The sequence below is a fragment of the Malus domestica genome, chromosome 13 (assembly GCF_042453785.1).
Source record: "Malus domestica chromosome 13, GDT2T_hap1".
NCBI lineage: Eukaryota > Viridiplantae > Streptophyta > Magnoliopsida > Rosales > Rosaceae > Malus > Malus domestica.
In genome coordinates this window covers 24,706,848-24,725,960 of record NC_091673.1, presented here as the reverse complement: position 1 = coordinate 24,725,960, position 19,113 = coordinate 24,706,848, and the positions used below count along the sequence as shown (strand labels likewise).

At 39.4% G+C, this 19,113-nt stretch overlaps 1 protein-coding gene, 1 long non-coding RNA gene and 2 pseudogenes across 2 annotated transcripts; all 4 read left to right on the top strand.

Annotated features, from left to right (window-relative positions):
• Positions 1-4,053: 4,053 nt before the first annotated feature.
• Positions 4,054-5,549, top strand: LOC139190891 (large ribosomal subunit protein uL30x-like; annotated as a pseudogene).
• A 959-nt stretch (positions 5,550-6,508) lies between these two features.
• On the top strand, positions 6,509-7,028 carry LOC139190890 (uncharacterized). The gene is made up of 2 exons (XM_070811382.1): positions 6,509-6,782; positions 6,898-7,028. The coding sequence occupies exons 1-2, from the start codon at positions 6,509-6,511 to the stop codon at positions 7,026-7,028; spliced, it is 405 nt and encodes a 134-aa protein (XP_070667483.1).
• A 4,150-nt stretch (positions 7,029-11,178) lies between these two features.
• LOC139190740 (uncharacterized) lies at positions 11,179-12,060 on the top strand. The gene is made up of 3 exons (XR_011575102.1): positions 11,179-11,311; positions 11,447-11,567; positions 11,992-12,060. It is a non-coding gene; the product is annotated as an uncharacterized lncRNA (long non-coding RNA).
• Positions 12,061-12,990: 930 nt separating this feature from the next.
• LOC139190889 (uncharacterized) lies at positions 12,991-18,072 on the top strand (annotated as a pseudogene).
• The last annotated feature ends 1,041 nt before the right edge of the window (positions 18,073-19,113 follow it).

The window sequence follows — 19,113 nt, the reverse complement described above, 5'->3', positions numbered from 1 at the left end:
GTATTATTGTCTTGTGCCATGACTTCCTCTACTTCACCCATTCCTGCCATGGGTTCCTCTTCTTCAAACTCAACTTCGGCTTCTAAATTTGAACTTGATTCACTAGGTTCGGGATTCTTCCTTTTTCGTCTCAATTCTTGCTCGAAATCGTCGTCAAAGTCCAAGATGAGTTCATGAATCGGATGAGAACTCCGAGTCATAAACTAGTACCTAAAATAAGAAAGAAAAACAAGGTCAAAATCTGGACAATTTAAATAAACTGAAATAAAACAATCCAAGGGATTAGCAACTTTGCTAATCCCCGGCAACGGCGCCAAAAATTTGATGCGAAATATATAAGCACACAAATTAAACCCTCTTTTTATCAATTGTAGCAAAGTATGTAAGTAGGGATCGTTCTAGGCCGGGGATTAAGAGGGATTGCTAAATCACTTGAAAACTGACTCAAAACGTAAAAAAAAAATTTAAAACACTAAACTAGACTCAAAGAATGCAAAACTAAACTCTAAAACACTAAAACAAACTAAAACACTCAAAACAGCACAGAAACACTCAAAACTTCCTTAAGAACACAATCTGGGCAGCTTGAACACAAAACACAAATTTGGACGAAAATAGGTTATAACTTGACTCAAGACACTTAAAAACACAAACTAAATTGATGTCTAACTAATCTAACACTTCAAAATAAATGGGGAATTGATTTTGACGAAATTGAAAACAAAACAGAAACTTTGTAACTAAAACAGATTTTAAAACGAATTTGATTAAAGTGAATGGATAGAAAGCTAGCTAAGGGGTTCTTCTCCACACATGTCACACTTGCATACAAAACGATTTCCAATTGCTTTTCAATAACCCATGAATTCTCAACACCCCAAGTTAATTAGATACGCTTAAATTAACTTTCAGATTTCCCTTAAGTCAATGAATTGGATGGAAAAAGCGCATCGCAATCAAATTATTCCTCAAAAGTTCCCTACATGAAAGCGCATAATAGAGATACAATCAAAGATCATTACGTTCAATGAAAATCATAAGTATTGACGAGGCACTCGTAACTATGAAAGCGCATGAAACTTATGCCAAGAATTTACTTAACGCGAATGTGATCAACAACCTTTACTACTTGTGAATATAAGTTCATAATGATTAGGTGAAAATCCCTTATATCCTAGCATTAGATTTATGCATGAAAATTAAGCGTGCACTCTCAACCAACACACACAAATCAGTTTTAATTCAAATAGATAAGCAAATTGAATTCACAACTTATGAAACGCAATTAGAAGTAATCAAATCATATAGCAAGCATAAAACATGGTTTCGAATCCCCCCTAGCCAAGGGGGGTTTAGTTCCTCATATGCACAAAGCAAAGATAAATAAGTTTAGACATTGAAATTCAAAGAAGGAGAACACCTAGACACTCCAACTTGGGCAGCAGGTGCATCCACGAAGTTCCTCCTTCCTCCTTGCTGCGGCACAGAGATTATGGACAGGTTCTTGGGGTTATGAATGGTGTAGAATGGATGGGGGTAGTATGGTGGTGTTTAAGATGGATGGGTGGTGCGGCAAGGGGTGGTTTTTGGCAGGAATTATGGAGAATGGTGGTGGAAGGCTGCGGCAGAGAGTGGCTTCTTGTTTCTGGCGTGAATGATGTGAATGAGAGGTCGTCATTCGGCCAAAGGGTGAATGAGAGTATATATAGGCACATAAAACCCTAGGGCAATTAGATTAGGGCTTCTAGAAACCAAATCCACTAGGAAAAAGGCTTAAACAATCAGAATCCACAAGGGAAAAGGTGTAGGAGGTGCGGCAGGTTTGGATAGGGCAAGATAAGGCTTCTAGAAAGCCTTGCAAGGCAAGGAAATAGGTTCCCTTGCTGAATTAGGTGCGGCAAGGATGGGGGGAAAAGGATAGGACTTCTAGAAGCCCAAAACCAAGGGGAAATATGACCCAACCCACGGCAAGGATAAGGAAATGTTCTAGAACCTTTCTTTGTGTCCAAAAATGCTTAGGAAACCTTCAATGTTGCTGAAACTTAAGGCCATTTAGGTTTAGGAAAGATCAACCCAAAATAGGAAACTTTAGGCTTAACTTTCCTACTTCAATTAGGAAACCTTGTTTAAGTAGGAATCTATCTTTGACTAGGAATCCATCATTAACTAGGACTCCTCCGATGATTAGGAATCCTTCTTCAATTAGGACTCCTTCGTTGATTAGGAATCCTTCTTCAATTAGGACTCCTTCATTGATTATGAATCCTTCTTCAATTAGGACTCATTCATTCTCGTCCATTCCTTTCGTTCCAAGCACGTGATATCCATCCCAAGCTCAATCTTGCTCCAAAAGGCTCCAAAATGCATCATTTTGCATACTTTGCCCTTAAAACCTGAAAACACATGAAACTCGCTTAAAAGACTACTTTAACTAAGAAAACACCATGGAAATGTATAAGAACTAGCTAACTAAGGCGCATAAATATGCTCCTATCAATATGTAACAAGCAGCCATAAGATGTTAAATTTTATCCTACCTATCAATTTGGCTTACAATATAAACTACCTATCCTTGTAGAATATGATAGATGAACTGTAGTACTTGTAATCTAGGTATCAAACACCACAAAAGTAAAAAGTCAAAGCAGCATACCAAAATACTAGAGAAACAAATTCAACCAATCATCATCCCACATTTCACATGCATAAGCAACACCCTGTTTTTTGTATTCTGATCCAACTCAAACCCATTACTAATATGTAATTATAAACCCTCTTAACCCCCCTAATCGATTTCAAACTAGTGCAAGCCTTCACTAATGCGTTGTAAACACTGGCCACCAATTCATACTCGTCGTCAAACTCCAAAATCTCGAACAATTGAAGTGAAAAAAAAAAAGTTTAGAGCAAAGATACAGTAGCACCTGTTATCAAATACTGGTATTGAAATCGAGGGAGTGTAATACCTGTTATCCAGGTAATGAACACTGCAAAAAACAAAGCCCAAATCACCAAATCAAAATATTCGGAAAAAAAAAAACCAGATTACCATGTACGAAGCTGAAATCTTCCGAGAAGATACACTACCTGTTCTCCAGGTATAACAGGAAACCCGAACCAGATAATCGCCTATTTTGTTTCCATCATATACTGGGAGAAAATTTATAGCTTTCATAGCTTCATACAGATTTAGGATTCAAAACCTGGTTTTCGCTGGATATGGACGCAAACCAATTTGAAAGATAGGAGGATACGGTTTTGAATAAATGGGTCGTTTGATCTGCAAGAGTCCTAATAAATGGGGTCTTTTGAATAAACAATGAGTTTAATCTGCAAGACACCTAATAAACCATCTAATGGCAGTTGTTGTAATTTCGTTGGTAAATTATGTGCATTTTAATTGCTGACATGGATTATTGTTGTACTTACTAGCCCCCACTTATGCTTATGTAATATAAGTGGATTCCATTCAAAATAGGCTTATAAAATTGGACCCATATCAAAAGACCCCTTTAAAAAATTATTTTTGTAACATTACCTCAAATCAAAATACACAACAAGCATTAGTTCTCCTTGAAAAGAGGTGATTTAACCGGACCTTTCAGTATAGCTACCTTGTTACGACTTCACTCTAGCATTGACTGTCAACTTGTGCATCAAATATGGACTCAATCTATATCGGTCCTTATTCTAAAAAAAATTATTTGTCACGTCATTAATTTATGCCATTCAAAATCATTTTGTCATTTAGTACTACAGTCTTGCGATATTTCTCTTCACTTTAAAGTGACAGGTTTTATGTTATATTTTCGTCAAAGACAAATTTGAACCATATTATTGATAGACTAATGTGAAACTAAGCTCATTCTCTCCCTATTAGTATAGATAATATTGTTTGTTAAAAAAAAAAACCCCAAACTTTTACGATGTATACACGGGTTACCCTTTCATATTTGAAAAATGAATTTTGCATAACTACGAACAATCACATCACTAATTGTGCATCTTATTTACACAATTTAATAATAGCCGTTATTAAAATGGACGATTGAGATGAAGAATTGTAAGTTACAAAACAGTAAAAATATCCAAAAACTGAAATCCACTTACTATTGGGTCCTTTCCTGTGTACATTATCTCAGTCTCTAAGAAAAGGCAATAACTGACACAAAACAAAATTTCTATTTGTTAACAACCTCTTAACAGCTTTGGCAAAAAAATTAAAAAAAAACAACCACTAACAGCGACACGCTCACAACTCTAAGCCTTTTTGTAACGTTGAGTAGTAAAGAAACACCCGAAGAAAACTGTTTATTGTAACACTTTAACTAAGTCCTATTTAAACGCCACCGGTACTGAATTAAAATTTAAAAAGATTATTAGTTAATGAGTGAAAAGATAGTGTTATTCTACACTAATTCTATCTTCTAAGCACTCTTGTTAATTTTTTGTCATTGTCTTCTTTAATTAAATTAATCCAACAATCGAAAATTGAGAAGAGTGTATTAGAAGTAAAAATAGGGGTGTGAATATATAACACTATGAGTGAAATAGTCCATACAAAGAACTCAAGTCTCTTATTTCTGAAATGAGTAGTTGCAGTAGGGTAATAAACTGCAAGTAACGTTTTAATTCTCTGGTTTTCATTCGTTTTTTCAGGTCTTTGCAGAGAATTCAATGGTGTGTTCTTGGAAGTAAACAAGGCGAGATTGAACATGTTCCACAGGGTTGAACCCTATGTGACCTGCGGGTATGTCATTTTTTTCGTTTCGAGCTTCATAGCCTCATGATATGTTTTTCTGCGTTATTTTGTTAATTTTAATGAACTTCAGGTACCCTAATTTGAAGAGTGTCAAAGAGTTAATCTACAAGAGGGGGTTATGGGAAACTTAACAAGCTAAGAACTGCACTGACTGACAATTCAGTTGTTGAGCAGGTAGAGAGAGTATATGATTAGTAAAGTTCAATAACGTGATCAAATTTCTTTAAATTCATTGGCATTCTTTCACTGACATTGTTTGAAATCACAGGCCTTGGGCAAGTTTGGCATTATCTGTGTGGATGATCTTATCCATGATATCTTGACTGTTAGGCCTCACTTCAAGGACGCAAACAACTTCCTTTGGCCATTTAAGCTCAAGGCGCCTCTCGGTGGTCTAAAGAAGAAGAGAAATCACTGTGTTGAAGACGGTGATGCTGGAAACCGTGAAGACTCTATTAACGAGCTCATCAGGAGGATGAATTATATTAAAGCAAGAATTTTTCTTCTTTTTGAAATTTTGAGGTGTTTACGTATTTTATTTTTTGTCAATAAAATTTATCAGACTTTTAGTTCTCTTATTAATGGTTACAAAAATGGTTCTGGGCCGTTGGTTGCTTGGGTTGGTGCTGAATCAAATGGCGCTCAGCGTGGAGCAAGGTTGATGCAGTGGAAGGCTGAAGCAGAAGTGCAGGTAGTGGCAAAGACTCCAAAAATATTAGATGAATTGACGGGGCCTCGGATTCAAAATGAGACAGGAGTTCTTTGTATGGAAATGTTATGCCAATGAAAGCCTTACCGAAAGCAACATCTAAGCAGTGATATCCTTTGTAATTTATTGTTGGAACTAATTTTCGCACCGCCGTGAAAGGTGGAGATGTATGAATTCGTTTATCTACAAAACATAACACAACCGTGGGTTAGTCAAAAGACCCAGGGGGAGGGGGTGTGCCGGTAAAAAGATCTCTGACAGTTAAGTTAGCAATATAAGATTTAAGAGTGGGCAAGAGAATTAGAATGCGACAATTGTGTTATTAGATATAAACCCTAGAATGGTGTATTTACACCAATCGAGGATGAGACCTTTAGACTATATTCAACCCTTGGCCTAAAACCTAAAATTTTTAGCCCAGAAGCAGCTTTTCTGCCTCAGATTATTAAAGAATGAATTTGGACTTTTTTTTTCTTACATTAACTTTAAAAAAAAAATTATGTAGACTATTGTAAATTAATTTTATGAACATTTTAATCTAAAAATATTTAAATTCCGATAAATATTAAAAAATCACTAAATCGATACATGAAACTCACGAAACACTATGAAAGAATATGAAAATCATGATAAAGCTGTATAAACACAAAATATATGAAACACACAAGACACACAGAACACATGTGAAGCACATACAAAACACATGTGAATGACATACAAAACATATGTGAAGCACATACAAAACACATAATAGAGATGAAGCACACACAGAACACATATGAAACACATGACACACACGAAAAGCATACCAACATACATACAAAACACATGAAACACAAACCTACACACATGAAATTGAAACCTTCAATCATCCTCTATATAAACACAGGTTGAATATCAAACCATCACACAACATTCAGACCTTCAATAATCCTCTATATTTACCAATCTTCTAACTTTCAAAGTGTTTTTGTTTCCTAAAAATCATCAATATCTCATCAATGGGTGATAGAAGAAGGCGTAGCTTGGCACTGTAGATGGCACAATACCAAACAAGCCGTGCAACTGCCGATGCAGAAATGAACGCAGAAGAAGCCGAATTTGAAAACTCGATTATTCAATATCAGCACCATGCCAAATCTAGCCATCATGGTTTTGTCACAAGGCGTTCATTTGTGCAGCGTGATAGAGAAGAGTGTCATGACCAAATGATGAAAGATTATTTCATCGAACATTCGAGATATTCTTCTCATGATTTTAGGATATGGTTTCAGATAAGGAAAGAGCTTTTTGAAAGCATCTTGAACGCAGGTTCATCATGACCACTACTTTGCAAGGAAGATAAATGTCATAGGCCGACAAAGTCTATCATCTCATCAGAAGCTCACATCTGCATTTTGGATCCTAGCTAATGGGTGCTCTACAGACTCAACTGACAAGTATTGCCAACTTGTGGAGAATACTACTATTGAGAACCTGAAGCGCTTCTGTAAGGCAATTGAAGCCATATATGGAGCCACATACCTCCGCAAGCCAAATCATAAAGACTTGAAGTAGCTTCTACGCAAGGCAGACAAAAAAGGCTTCCCTGGCATGATAGAAAGTCTCGATTGTATGCATTGAGAGTGGAAGAATTGTACTACTGCTTGGGCAAGCCAATTCAAGGGTCGTCACAACAAGCCAATCATCGTGCTCGAGGTTGTGGCATCTTACGACACATGGATCTAACATGCATTCTTCGGCGCTCCTGGATCAAACAACGATATCAACGTTCTTTGGTCTTCTCCTCTGTTCGATGATGTTGTCAATGGATGGGCACCGAAATGGAGGTACAAAGTAAATGGTAATAAGCATGAGCTAGGTTACTACTTAACTGATGATATTTATCCTAGATGGTCCACCCTTGTGAAAAGTTATTCTCATCCGATAATGCAAAGAAGAAATTATTTTCGCAGAGACAAAAGTCTTACATGAAGGATGTGGAGAGAGCGTTTGGGATCCTACAAGCTTGATAGGCCATTATTAGAGGGGCTGCACGACTTTGGCATACCAAAGACCTCCATTCAATCATGATGACATGCATAATTTTGCACAACATGATTATGGAAGATGAATATGTTGAAATTGAGGAAGATTCTAACAAAGATGTGGATGATGACCAACCAACATATGCTAGAGCTATGGCAAGAGATGTTGAATATCTCGCTGCAACCACATACGAGACCCAATAGGATAAGGTCATACTTAGTGAGTATATGAGACGTTTAAATAGAATTCAAGCTCCTCAAGGTCATGACACACTCCGTAAGGATTTGGTTGAGCATATATGGCGCCGAGAAGGAGAACCTTGATGATGGATAATCTTAAGTGTAATAATGTGTTATGTTATGTAATAATTTTGCATGTACTATGTTGGTATTTTCCAGTAATAAATTGAATTGCCTTCTTGTGACAAGTCTTTTCACTAGTACATTGTCAAATTTATTAAAGGTCGTTTGAATTATCGAAGGCATCTATTGTACAATAATTAATGGGTGCTCTACAGACTCAACTGAACAATAAGTACAATAATTATTGAAAGCATCTAAATTAATGAAACAATAATTAATAAGTCATAAACTTAATACAAATGACATTTAATAAACCACATAAACTTAATACAAAGGACAATTAATAAACCACATAAATTTTAAAAAAAGGATAATTAATAAACTACATAAACTTAATACAATCGAAAATTCATAAACTACATAAACTTAATAATGATATCCACCATCTTGATTTGGTGATGGACTTAGTGGTGGACTTGGGATATAGCCTTGAGATGAATTATCATCTTGAAATATACTCATTGTGGCATCCCTTTGCAAAATTTCCATTTGCTTACCACGTAAGTACTTCTTCCTTTCTGGAGTATATTTGTTGAGGTCCTCCATCATCAAATTTATTTTGAACCTCTCTTGCTCCCTATCCCCTAGCTGCGTCATAGCCGCACGCATTCGGGCCGCTTCCTCCTCCCGAGAGCTATGACTTTTAGTCAATCTTGCAAATCCAGTAGCAATTTGTTCACTAATGGGATCTTGGGACGTCCCTTTACTCTTTGCTTCCTTTTACTTATCTCATCCCGAGGGCCTTGCAAAAGAAGAAATTGGGGTCATTTGTTTGACACCTTCATTGAAATCATTTGGGGGCGGGGCTTCACTATGAAATAATCTTCCTCATTGTTGGTCTGCATCGGTTCCCCACCTCGAACAATCCTTGAGGACGTTCCAAGCATGATGCAACTTAAAAGCTTGATTTTTTTGGTATAGTTCTTGTCTTGTAAATTGTCATTGTTTTGTCACCCTATGCATCAAATATGTAAAAACAATTAGTTGAAAAATACTATTATGTACATGACAAATAAAATATCAACAAAGAAACTCACAATTTCTGAGAAGCTTCTTCCACTAGGCATGTCAACCGTGGCTCTCTCCAAGCTTCCCTTCCCCAAAGTGCACATTTTTTTGATAACCTTCCACCGATCATAAACACCACCACTTTCCCTTCGGCTGGCGTTGGAGTTTTAATGGAACTTATCAACGATTTTACCCTATAAAACCTTTTTATTTTGATTCGTGCATACGGCACCATCTTCACTAATGGAAACTCATGCCAAACGTAAAGCAATATCTTCCTCAAATGTCCAATTACAACCTCTAACATGCTCTTTTGCCATCTTGAAAATTTTGAAAATGAGAAGAAATGGTGGAAAGAAAAATTGGATGAATTGCAGGAATAAAGTGAGTTTTGTGTGGATGTTTGAACAAATACATAGGTATTTATAGAGTTTTTGGGTGAATTTTAAGTTAAATATTTTTTTTAAATTATTGTAGCCGTTGGATTTAAATTTGGGTCATTAGATCTTCTTTTTTTTACCGTTAGATTTGATTATATTCGATCTAAGCCGTTAGATTCAATAAATATATAAATATAAAACTAAAAAAAAAAATTGGCCGTTGGATTTAAGCTGTTGGATCTAAGCCGTTAGATTTGATTAACCAACAGCCCATTTAAATATGGCCCTTAGATCGAAAAAAGTAGCCGTTAGGCTACCGACCGGGACTAACAAGCGGGGGACACGCCCACGTGGGTGGGGTCTTGCTGGGATTCCGTCTGGCGCGTGTTGCACGTTGGGCAAGTGGGTTAGGCATTTGGGCTTCACAGCCCGTGGTTCACTAGCACTAGGTGCGGCCCACAATGATTTATTGCCTAAAAAATGGCCGATATTTGGCCCTGTTTTGAATTTTAGGTTTTAAGTTTTGTTTAGCACTTGGGTTGGGTTGGGTTGGGTTGGGTTGGGTTTTGGGGGTGGGGGGGGAAGGGGAAATTTGGGTTTTAGTCCAGTGTTGGAGAGACTCTTAGGATAGGGAAATTGTATTAAACAAGAAGAATCCAGAGGATATCTAGAAAGTAGATATTACTACCTCTTAGACAATCTCCAACCCTTGAGCTAAAAGCCAAAATTTTTAGCTCAAAAACAGTTTTTCTGCTCCAACCCTTTTGGCCTAAAATTTTAGCCCCGGATTATTAAAGAATGAACTTCGACTAATTTTTTTCTTAAATTTACTTTTTTTTTTTAAAAAAAAAAATTATGTAGACTTTCGTAAATTAATTTTATTAACATTTTAATCTAAAAATATTTCAATTCCAATAAATATTCAAAAATCACTAAATTGATACATGAAACTCATAAAACACTATGGAAGAAAATGAAAATCATGATAGAGATGTATAAACACAAAATACATAAAACCTATAAGACATACATGACACATGTGAAGCACATACAAAACACATGTGAAGCACATACACAATTGAAGGACATACAAAACACATGATAGAGATAAAGAACACACATAACACATGTGAAACACATGACACACACAAAACACATACAAAACACATGATAGAGATGAAGCACACACAGAACACATGACACACATGAAACACATACAAAATACATAATAGAGATGAAGCACACATAGAACACATGTGACACACATGACACACACGAAACACATACAAAACACATGAAATGCATGAAACACAAATCTACACAAGTCCAATTACGACTTCTAATATGCTTTCTTGCCATCTTGAGAAATTTGGAAATGGGAAGAAATGGTAGAAAGAAAAATTGGAAGAATTGTAGGAGAAAAGTGAGTTTTGTGTGGATGTTTAAACAAATACATAGGTATTTATAGAGTTTTTGGGTGAATTTTGAGTTAAATAATTTTTTTTTAAATTATTTTAGCTGTTAGATTTAAATTTGGGCCGTTAGATCTTCTTTTTTTTTACCGTTAGATTTGATTATATTCGATCTTAGCTGTTAGATTTAAATTTGAATCCAACAGCTGAGATAGAATATAATCAAATCTAACGGTAAAAAAAGATCTAATGGCCCAAATTTAAATCCAACAGCTAAAATAATTAAAAAAATTATTTAACTCAAAATTCACCCAAATTTAGTGATTTTTCAATGTCACAGCCCGTCCCGGAGGTACTTTTGACGGGAATGTGAAATGACAGAATTGCCCTTATTGGACATTAAGGTACGTAGGTACGTAGCGTTATTTTGAAAATAGCATTGGTTGGATGGGATTTTATTGGAAATTGATTTTTGGTATGATTGGTTAGGATGAAATGGAAGGTGTGGATTAATTTGGACCACACATGACCTTCCTCTCTCCCTCTCCTTTCCCCGTGCTTTCCCTGTCTCTGTCTCTCTCGAACTCACACCCATATCGTACGGACCACCACCAAAACCCTTCAAAACTTGACGGATCGGGGCAAATAAGGTATGTATCTTCATCGTTTTGACGTCCTGAGTTCATTGGTACTAGTTTTAGGAAGTGAAACCTTCGATTTCACGTAGATCCCGAACCTCCATTTTTGAGGTACTGTTCATGCGAACGTAAAATGTTGTGTTTCAGGAGATTTCAAGCTTGTGGTGAGCTTTAGGAGGTCCTAAGGAAGCTCGGGGACGTTCGTTGGAGAATTTTGGACGCCGGGATCGTAGGTTTCAAGTTTGGCCGAACCCTTGGTTTTTGCAAGGTGAGATTTCGTAGTTTTTAGGCCCTAAAACTAGTCCAACGTGATAGTGCACTCTTAGGGCTTCAATTTGGTATAAAATACGAAGAAAATGGGTGAAAAACGAAGGAGAACAGTGAGTTTGAAAATCGGCCGGAGTTCGGTCGGAGTCCGGCCACCGGAGAACCAGTCCGGCGAGGCCCTGCGAGGAAGATGACACGTGCGCTGCACGTGCTGCGCGTGGCCAGCGCGTAGACCCGTGCCACGTGTGGCGCGTGGGGGCGCGTGGGGCTTCCAAAAATTTTTCTAAAAATATCCCGACGCTCGTGACGTCGAGTAGGTCGATGTGGTATATTCATATACCAAAATTGAGCATCGTATGAGAAGTTATTTCGAATTATTGGTGATGTGTTTAAAATTAACGTTTTTATAGTTGTTTCGCATATAGGTGAGACGTATCACGAGGACGACCGCATCCAGGGACGCCACGGGGGTTACGACCCGTCGACTTATCAGTGAGTGGGCAGTTTTGTTTTCGTATTACCTATATACTATTGTTTTTCCCAGAAAAATGCTTTTATGAGAAATTATGTTTTGAAAATGCCATGCATAGAATTATTTGGAAAATGTGAATTTCATACGAGTTATATGATTGATATATGATGCATACATGTTGCATGGTGCTGTGGAGGCACAGGTAAGTCAGGTGAGTTCATTTATTCATTGAATTGTTGTTGAGATGTTTTGAGCTCATAACCTGCACCCTAGGTGTTAGTGCTTATTTTATTCACCACACCGCACGCTCGCCTTGGATCCAAGTAGGTGGATGTCGTACAGACCATGTGAGGGTTCCGACATGCCAGTCGTACAGACCATTAGAGGGGTTCCGACTGGTGGGTGACCTTAGATATGCGCGCTGATGATATGATGAGAGAAGCACTAGAGCGTATTTTTACACCTATCATCGTATAGACTACCTTATGTAGTTCCGAGTGATGTGCAGAGTAGGGCCGTACAGGTCACTGTGGTGACTCCGGCTTAGTGGGATTTTGAGCTATTGAATTAATCGTATAGGACCAACTGCAGGGTCTCCGATTGATTCCTTATTTCACCTGATTTATATTTTGATTTATGGCATGGCATGTTTTCTTGAAAATGTTAAAGATTTGAGATTTAAATGTTGAGATTTTATATGGTTATATATTTCTGGGAAAGTCTACAGGTTTTTACGGCGAGGGGATATAACTGTTTTAATGAAATGTTTTGCAAAACTAATTTGTTTTACTGACCCACTCATTTTGTTTTGCGCCCCTCCAGGTTCTAGTTTAGCGGTGGTTGGCTCACGAGGTCCTTCCGGCTTTCTGACAGATTTGGGACATGTAGGATTCACTTGAGGGTGATGTATTCTTATTTTAGTCCTACTTGACTGCAGTTAACCTATGCTCTGAACTTATGTGTTTACTTGTAACTCGTCCGGTTATGTCCGTATGTGGTTATGTTGAGTTTGGTTTGAATTTCTGTTGATTTATGTTGTTGTTACGCTTCCGTGTCGTGCTTATGGTTACGTCACGCCCACGTGACGGCCAGCACACCTGGATCCTCCGGATCAGGGTGTGTCAGTTTGGTATCAGAGCTTAGGTTGCAGTCCTGTAAAATTGTTAATGTCTTAACGATCTTTTGATGTTTTCTGTCAGAATCATGCCGCCTCGTAGAGAGCGTAGGGAGTCCCGCCGTACTTCTGAACCTAATTTCCCGGATATTACTCAGTTAGGGGAAGCGATGGCCCAGGCTTTACAGAATGTGATTCGTCCTCCCCCTCCTCCGAGGACACCTCTGGAGACCATGTACAACTTGAAGTTAGATCGGTTTATGGGTAATGAAAGTCATGAGGGGGCAGAGAAATGGCTAGATCATATTGAGAAAACCTTCCAGGTGATGCAGAGTCAGGGGAATCTCCCTGCTAATAGGTGGGTGGAGACCACCACTTGGTTTTTGGGTCGTGAACCAGCAGCATGGTGGATAAATCAGGCTAGGTACATGTCACCTGAGACGGCAGCCGACTGGAAAGTATTCAAAGAGCATTTTATGAAGAGATTCGTTCCTCCTGAGTATATTGACCGTAAGAAGCAGGAATTCACCAGGTTGAAACAGAGAAATATGTCGGCACATGAATATTATAGAAAGTTTACTGATTTGTCTCGTTATGACACTGATACAGCTGGTAATCAGGGAGAGATGCTTCGACGTTTCAAGTTGGGATCTAAGAAGAAGTGGCGTACCTTTGCCAATGCACTTCCCTGCGCTGATTATCATGAGTATTTCGAGATTCTGGTTAGGATGGAGGACTCTGATAATCTTCCTGACAGTGAGGATGACGAGGACAAGAATGAGGGTCAGAAGAAGAATGACAAAGGTAAGGGTATTTCTATTCCGGGACCTCGACAGACACAGAGTTTTAAGAAGAGTGGAGCGAGTTCGAGTTCTTCTAGTGGGGGATATAGTTTTACTGGCCCGAGGAGAGGTGGTGGAAGATTTTCTGGTGGGCCCAGATTTCAGGGTCAGAAGGATGCTGGTGGATCTGGCGCTCCATGGTGCCGCCGTTGTAACTCCCGTCACCATGGTGAGTGTAGGAGAGGTTCTGGTGCTTGTTTTACGTGTGGGCAGATGGGACATCGGGCTTCTCAGTGCCCCCAGGGTCAGCAGAGACCGCAGCAGACTAATATGCCACCTCCAGCACCAGTTCAGCAGAATTTTGGATCGGGTGGTTATGGCCAGCCGAGTCGTGGTGGTGCTTACCACTATCAGGGGGATGCTGCTCCGTATGCTCTCGGATCTTATCAGTATTCCCAGGAGCCTCACTCTCAGGCTGGGTATTCTCAGGATTTTGGAGGTTATTCATCTTATTCCTCTATGCCAACTGGTGGATCGCAGTGGCATCAGGGAGGTCAGCCCCGTCAGGGGGAAATTGCTACTGGTGGTGCAGGATCATCCAGGCAGCCTAGTCAGCCAGGCCAGGGACGTAATCCTCAGGGACGAGGTAATCAGGGCAATAGAGGCCGAGGTGGACGTCAGCAAGCTCAGGGGCGAGTTAATCATATTTCTCTGCAGGAGGCTCAGAACCATCCAGACTTGATAATGGGTACGTTAAATGTTCTTGGTCATTTTGCTAAGGTTTTGATTGATTGTGGTGCTACGCACTCTGTGATTTCTCATACGTTTGCTCAAATAACCCAACCTCACCCTTCACCTCTAGGATTTGATTTAGAGTTTGCCATGCCTAGAGGAGATAAATGTTATGTGGATAGTGTGTATCTGGGGTGTCCAGTGATGGTTGAGGGCGTGATTATGTCCGCTGATCTTATTCCGTTAGATATTGTGGATTTTGATGTAATTTTAGGGGCCGATTGGTTACACCATAATCGTGCCCATATTGATTGTTATGGTAAATCAGTTACTTTTTATCGTCCTGGATTACCCGAGGTTACTTTTGTGGGCGAGAGAAGTGGGGTGAGACATGGAGTTATTTCTGCCATGAGGGCGAGGAAATTATTATCGAAGGGTTGTCAGGGATATTTGGCACATGTGGTATTAAATGATGTTGCTCCTACTAGTATAGAAGAAGTTGGTGTGGTTAGACATTATCCGGATGTTTTCCCTGATGATTTGCCGGGATTGCCGCCAGACAGAGAGGTGGAATTCTCTATTGATTTGCTTCCAGGTACGGACCCTATATCTCTGACTCCTTATAGAATGGCTCCTGCTGAGTTGAGAGAATTAAAAATCCAGTTGCAAGAATTACTTGATAAAGGTTTTATTCAACCTAGTTCTTCACCTTGGGGTGCCCCAGTATTATTTGTGAAGAAGAAGGATGGAACTCTTCGATTGTGTATTGATTATAGACAATTGAACCGGGTAACGATTAAAAACCGTTATCCATTGCCTCGCATTGATGATTTGTTTGATCAGCTGAAAGGTGCGTGTGTATTTTCTAAGATTGATTTGAGATCTGGGTATTATCAATTGAAGATTAAGGAAGATGATGTACCCAAGACGGCTTTCCGGACTCGGTACGGGCATTATGAATTTTTGGTTATGTCATTTGGGTTGACTAATGCACCTGCAGCTTTTATGAGATTAATGAATGAGGTATTCCAGAAATATCTTGATAAATTCGTTATTGTTTTTATTGACGATATTCTGGTATACTCTAAGTCCCAAGCAGATCATATCCGACACCTTAATTTGGTGTTAAGGAAATTAAGGAAGCATCAGTTGTATGCCAAGTTCAGTAAATGTCAGTTTTGGTTGACTGAAGTGGCATTTTTGGGGCATGTTGTATCAGCTCAAGGTATTCAAGTTGATCCTCAAAAGATTGCAGCAGTGGAGAATTGGGAGCAACCTCGAACCGTCACGGAGGTACGAAGTTTTCTTGGCTTAGCAGGTTATTATCGACGGTTCGTTCAGGATTTCTCTATGATTGCTTTACCGTTGACAAAGTTGACCAGGAAGGATGTTAAATGAGTGGGATGAGAATTGTGAGCGGAGTTTTCAGCAATTAAAGTATTGCCTCACTCATGCACCGGTGTTGGTACTTCCTGATGATAGCGGTAATTTCGAGATCTATAGTGATGCTTCACTAAATGGTTTGGGATGTGTTTTGATGCAGCATAATAAGGTGATTGCCTATGCTTCTAGGCAGTTGAAAAATCATGAAAGGAATTATCCTACTCACGATCTTGAATTGGCAGCAATTGTTTTTGCTTTGAAAATTTGGAGACATTATTTGTATGGTGAGAAGTGTAAGATCTTCACTGATCATAAGAGTCTTCAGTACTTATTCACCCAGCATGATCTTAATCTTCGTCAACGAAGGTGGATGGAATTGCTAAGTGATTATGATTGTTCTATTGAATACCATCCAGGTCGTGCTAATGTAGTAGCGGATGCACTGAGTAGGAAACCACAAGGTAGACTTAATGCCCTATATGCTAGTCGTGTTCCTCTTCTTGCTGAACTGAGGGCAACTGGAGTAAGATTGGAGTGGGAGAATCAAGGTGGAGCATTTCTTGCTAGTTTTCAAGTCAAGCCAATTTTGGTGGAGCGTATACTTGCATCTCAAATGGTGGATGAAGAAATTCAGGAGTTGGTTCAGTTAAGAAGTGAAGGGAAAAAGAAAGACCTCAGAATTCGGGAATCAGATGGTATGCTCATGCAAGAAGACAGAATGTATGTTCCGAATAATGAGGAATTGAAAAAGGAAATTCTGGACGAAGCACATTGTTCAGCTTATGCGATGCATCCGGGAGGAACAAAAATGTACCATACCATTCGACCATTTTATTATTGGCCGGGTATGAAAAGAGAAATTGCAGAATATGTGAGTAGGTGTATTATTTGCCAACAAGTGAAAGCAGAAAGGAAGAAGCCCTTTGGGCGAATGCAACCACTTCCCGTTCCCCAGTGGAAATGGGAAAATATAACAATGGATTTCGTGTATAAACTTCCTCGTACGCGAAATGGATTTGATGGTATTTGGGTGATTGTGGATTGACTCACCAAGTCGGCGCATTTTATTCCGGTGAGGGAGAAATACCCTCTAAATAAATTGGCTAAGTTGTTTATCTCGAAGATTGTAAAGTATCATGGAGTCCCAGTAAATATTATCTCTGATCGAGACCCGAGGTTTACTTCTAAATTTTGGGTGGCTTTTCAGGAAGCTCTGGGTACTCAATTATTGTATAGCACAACTTATCATCCTCAAACTGATGGGCAATCAGAGATGACCATTCAGACGTTGGAGGATATGTTGAGATCTTCAGTACTGCAATTTGGTGATTCTTGGCATGATCGTCTGGACTTAATGGAGTTTGCTTATAATAATAGTTTTCACTCGAGCATTGGTATGTCCCCATTCGAGGCACTTTATGGTAGGGCGTGTCGAACGCCATTATGTTGGTCTGAGGTTGGCGAACGGATATTAGAAGGCCCTGAGATCGTAGATGAGACGACTCAAAATGTTCAGGTAATTAAGTCAAACCTGAAAGCAGCCCAGGATCGACAGAAGAGTTTAGCGGATCGGCATACTACTGATCGAGTGTATGATGTGGGTGATTGGGTATTCTTGAAATTGTCGCCTTGGAGAGGTGTGGTACGATTTGGGAAAAGAGGAAAGCTAAGTCCGAGATATATTGGACCTTATGTGATCATTGAAAGAGTTGGTGAAGTTGCCTACCGGTTGGAACTGCCTCCGGAGTTATCTAAGGTCCATAATGTGTTCCATGTCTCTATGCTTCGGCATTATGTTTCTGATCCTTCTCATGTGATTCCTCCTCAACCGTTAGAGATTAATCCGGATTTGACTTATGATGAGGAACCGGTCACTATATTGGATTGGAAGGATAAAGTTCTAAGGAACAAGACGGTGAGTTTAGTCAAGGTGTTGTGGAGGAACCATTCTGCAGAGGAAGCTACTTGGGAGACGGAAGACCGAATGAGAGAGGTGTACCCAAGGTTATTTTACGAGTATTAATTGATTTATTTGGTTATGGGAATTTCGGGGACGAAATTCTATAAGGAGGGGAGATTGTCACAGCCCGTCCCGGAGGTACTTTTGACGGGAATGTGAAATGACAGAATTGCCCTTATTGGACATTAAGGTACGTAGGTACGTAGCGTTATTTTGAAAATAGCATTGGTTGGATGGGATTTTATTGGAAATTGATTTTTGGTATGATTGGTTAGGATGAAATGGAAGGTGTGGATTAATTTGGACCACACATGACCTTCCTCTCTCCCTCTCCTTTCCCCGTGCTTTCCCTGTCTCTGTCTCTCTCGAACTCACACCCATATCGTACGGACCACCACCAAAACCCTTCAAAACTTGACGGATCGGGGCAAATAAGGTATGTATCTTCATCGTTTTGACGTCCTGAGTTCATTGGTACTAGTTTTAGGAAGTGAAACCTTCGATTTCAAGTAGATCCCGAACCTCCATTTTTGAGGTACTGTTCATGCGAACGTAAAATGTTGTGTTTCAGGAGATTTCAAGCTTGTGGTGAGCTTTAGGAGGTCCTAAGGAAGCTCGGGGACGTTCGTTGGAGAATTTTGGACGCCGGGATCGTAGGTTTCAAGTTTGGCCGAACCCTTGGTTTTTGCAAGGTGAGATTTCGTAGTTTTTAGGCCCTAAAACTAGTCCAACGTGATAGTGCACTCTTAGGGCTTCAATTTGGTATAAAATACGAAGAAAATGGGTGAAAAACGAAGGAGAACAGTGAGTTTGAAAATCGGCCGGAGTTCGGCCGGAGTCCGGCCACCGGAGAACCAGTCCGGCGAGGCCCTGCGAGGAAGATGACACGTGCGCTGCACGTGCTGCGCGTGGCCAGCGCATAGACCCGTGCCACGTGTGGCGCGTGGGGGCGCGTGGGGCTTCCAAAAATTTTTCTAAAAATATCCCGACGCTCGTGACGTCGAGTAGGTCGATGTGGTATATTCATATACCAAAATTGAGCATCGTATGAGAAGTTATTTCGAATTATTGGTGATGTGTTTAAAATTAACGTTTTTATAGTTG

Bases quoted from the DNA above. Each gene is read 5' to 3' on its own strand.
- LOC139190890 (XM_070811382.1), top strand. From the start codon at position 6,509: ATGGCACAATACCAAACAAGCCGTGCAACTGCCGATGCAGAAATGAAC. The intron at 6,783-6,897 runs GTTCATCATGAC...GGTGCTCTACAG, and splicing joins TGAAAGCATCTTGAACGCAG to ACTCAACTGACAAGTATTGC.